This window comes from Sinocyclocheilus anshuiensis, unplaced genomic scaffold (genome assembly GCF_001515605.1).
Source record: "Sinocyclocheilus anshuiensis isolate Anshui unplaced genomic scaffold, SAMN03320099.WGS_v1.1 scaffold719, whole genome shotgun sequence".
Lineage (NCBI taxonomy): Eukaryota > Metazoa > Chordata > Actinopteri > Cypriniformes > Cyprinidae > Sinocyclocheilus > Sinocyclocheilus anshuiensis.
In genome coordinates this window covers 251997-254584 of record NW_015552643.1, presented here as the reverse complement: position 1 = coordinate 254584, position 2588 = coordinate 251997, and the positions used below count along the sequence as shown (strand labels likewise).

Here is a 2588-nt window from a genome sequence, read left to right as displayed (position 1 = left end):
TGTGTGAGAGAGAGAGAGAGAGAGAGAGAGAGAGAGAGAGAGTGTGTGTGTGTGTGTGTAAAAAAGTTTGGGATCAGTAAGACATTTCATGTTTTTTTAAAGATGTTTCTTATGCTCAACAGGTCTGCTTTTGTTTGATTAAAAAAAAAATACAGAAAAAACAGTAATATTGTGAAATATTATTGCAATTTAAAATAATGGTTTTCTATTTTAACATACTTTAAAATTTAATTCATTCCTGTGATGGCAAAACTGAATTTTCAGCAGTCTTCAGTGTCTCATGATCCTTCAGAAATCATTCTAATATGCCGATTTATTATCAGTGTTGGAAACAGTCGTGTTGCTTAATATTTTTTGGAACCTGTGATACTTTTTCCAGCATTCTTTTATGAATAAAATTAATGTTAAAAAAGAACAGCATTTATTTAAAATAGAAATCTAACAATATACACTACCATTCAGAAGTTTGGGGTCAGTAAATTGTTTTCTTTCTTTTTTTTTTTTTGAAAGAAATTTATACTTTTAATAGTGTTAAAAGTGCTCATAGTAAAGACTACACTCTTAGAAATAAAAGTGCTTCACGATGCCATAGAAGAACCTTTTTGTCTAAATGGTTCCATATAGAACCTTTAACATCTGAAGAACCTTTCTGATTGACAAAAGGTTCTTTGTGGCGAAAGAAGGTTCTTCAGATTATAAAAAGGTAAGAAAGAGATGGTTCTTTAAAGAGCCTTTGACTGAATGGTTCTTTGTGGAACCAAAAAATGGTTCTTCTATGGCATCGCTGTGAAGAACCTTTTAAGCACCTTTATTTTTAAGAGTGTAAGACTGTCAGAAAAGATTTCTATTTTAAATAAATGCTGTTCTTTTGAACTTTTTATTCACGAATCTTCAAAAAAGTATCACAGGTTCCAAAAAAAATATTAAGCAGCACAACTGTTTCCAACATTGATAATATATCAGCATATTAGAAGGATTTCTGAAGGATCGTGTGACACTGAAGACCGTGTCACAGTAATGATGCTGAAAATTCAGCTTTGCTTCACAGGAATAAATTACATTTTAAAGTGTATTAATATAGAACAACTTTTTTTTTTTTAAACAGAAAGTCTCTCTCACCTCCATTGGGCTTGATGCTTTGGACGTACTTTTTAGCTTCATCCACCTGGAGGGAGGAAGCTTGGACCAGGTCTTCACTCCAGCAACGGACATTGTGATTGAAATCTATGATGCTGAAATAGTCATCCATCGACAGATCGTCCAGAATAGCCTTCATCGCCTCCACTGTCTACAAAACAAAAAAGGCTGTTAGGTAGCTCTTGTTTATTTCTCAAGGTTTAAAGTAACATTATAACTGGTCAGAGCATTCGCTGGTCAAAATATCTGCGTAGCATGTTACCATGATAACCAAATGAGCTTTTTGTATGTAACTTAGGGTGACCATATGTGCCATTTTCCCAGGACATGTCCTGGCCAGGATTTCTATATTGCCTAAAATATCTAGGTTTTGGCTTTATTTGCGTGTGCAGATCGATCGGTGTATGACATCAAAATACCATACAGACGGTTCCTTATGCTTTCAAAATGCTCTCGAGGTATTTTGATGTCATACACCGATTGGTCTGCACACGCAAACAAAGCCAAAACCTAGATATTTTAGGCAATATAGAAATCCTGGCCAGGGCGCGTCCTGGGAAAATGGCACGTATGGTCAGAATGATTTCTAAAGGATCATGTGACACTGAAGACAGGAGTAATGGCTGATGAAAATTCAGCTTTGCCAGCATGGAAATAAAGTATATTATTCAAAAGTATGTTAAAAAAGAAACCTGTTATTTTAAATTGTAATAATACTCTCAATATTACTGGTTTTATTATATTTTTAATCAAATAAATGCAGCCTTGATAAGCAGAAGACACGTCTTTAAAAAACAATATATGTGCATTTATAGACCAGAAAATAAATATTTTTATAAATAGGGAATATCCAAATAGCTATAAATAGACTATAAATAGTCTATTTATACTATTAGTCTACTTAGACTATATGGTTACCTATATATATATGGTTATACTTTGTTTGATGATCTGAATCTTTTAAATGTGACAAATATGCAAAAATTAAAACAACAGCAAGGGGGCAAAAACCTTTTCACGGCACTGTATATATATATATTGAAATAATTAATTAAATATACAAATGTACAATATAGAAATATAAAACCATATATACAATAAATACTGAATATATATTTGCACATTTTAATATATGTAGTATATAGTGTAAAAAATAAAGTATGAATTCATGGACGGATGGACGGATGGATGGATGGATGGGCTGATGGGTGGATGGATGGATGGATGGACGGATGGACAGATGGATGGATGGATGGATGGATGGATGGATGGATGGATGGATGGATGGATGGATGGATGGATGGATGGATGGATGGATGGATGGATGGATGGATGGATGGATGGATGGATGGATGGATGGATGGACGGATGGACGGGTGGACGGGTGGATGGATGGACGGATGGGTGGATGGATGGACGGATGGATGGATGGATGGGTGGATGGATGGATG

At 34.5% G+C, this 2588-nt stretch overlaps 1 protein-coding gene across 1 annotated transcript in view; it reads right to left on the bottom strand.

Moving 5' to 3' along the window:
• The window catches only part of LOC107666937 (inter-alpha-trypsin inhibitor heavy chain H2-like), an 18078-nt gene that overhangs the window by 13364 nt on the left and 2126 nt on the right, over window positions 1-2588 (bottom strand). The window contains exon 6 of the mRNA XM_016458467.1: window positions 1120-1288. Coding sequence (XP_016313953.1) covers window positions 1120-1288 — 169 coding nt within the window. The remainder of the gene's footprint in view (window positions 1-1119; window positions 1289-2588) is intronic.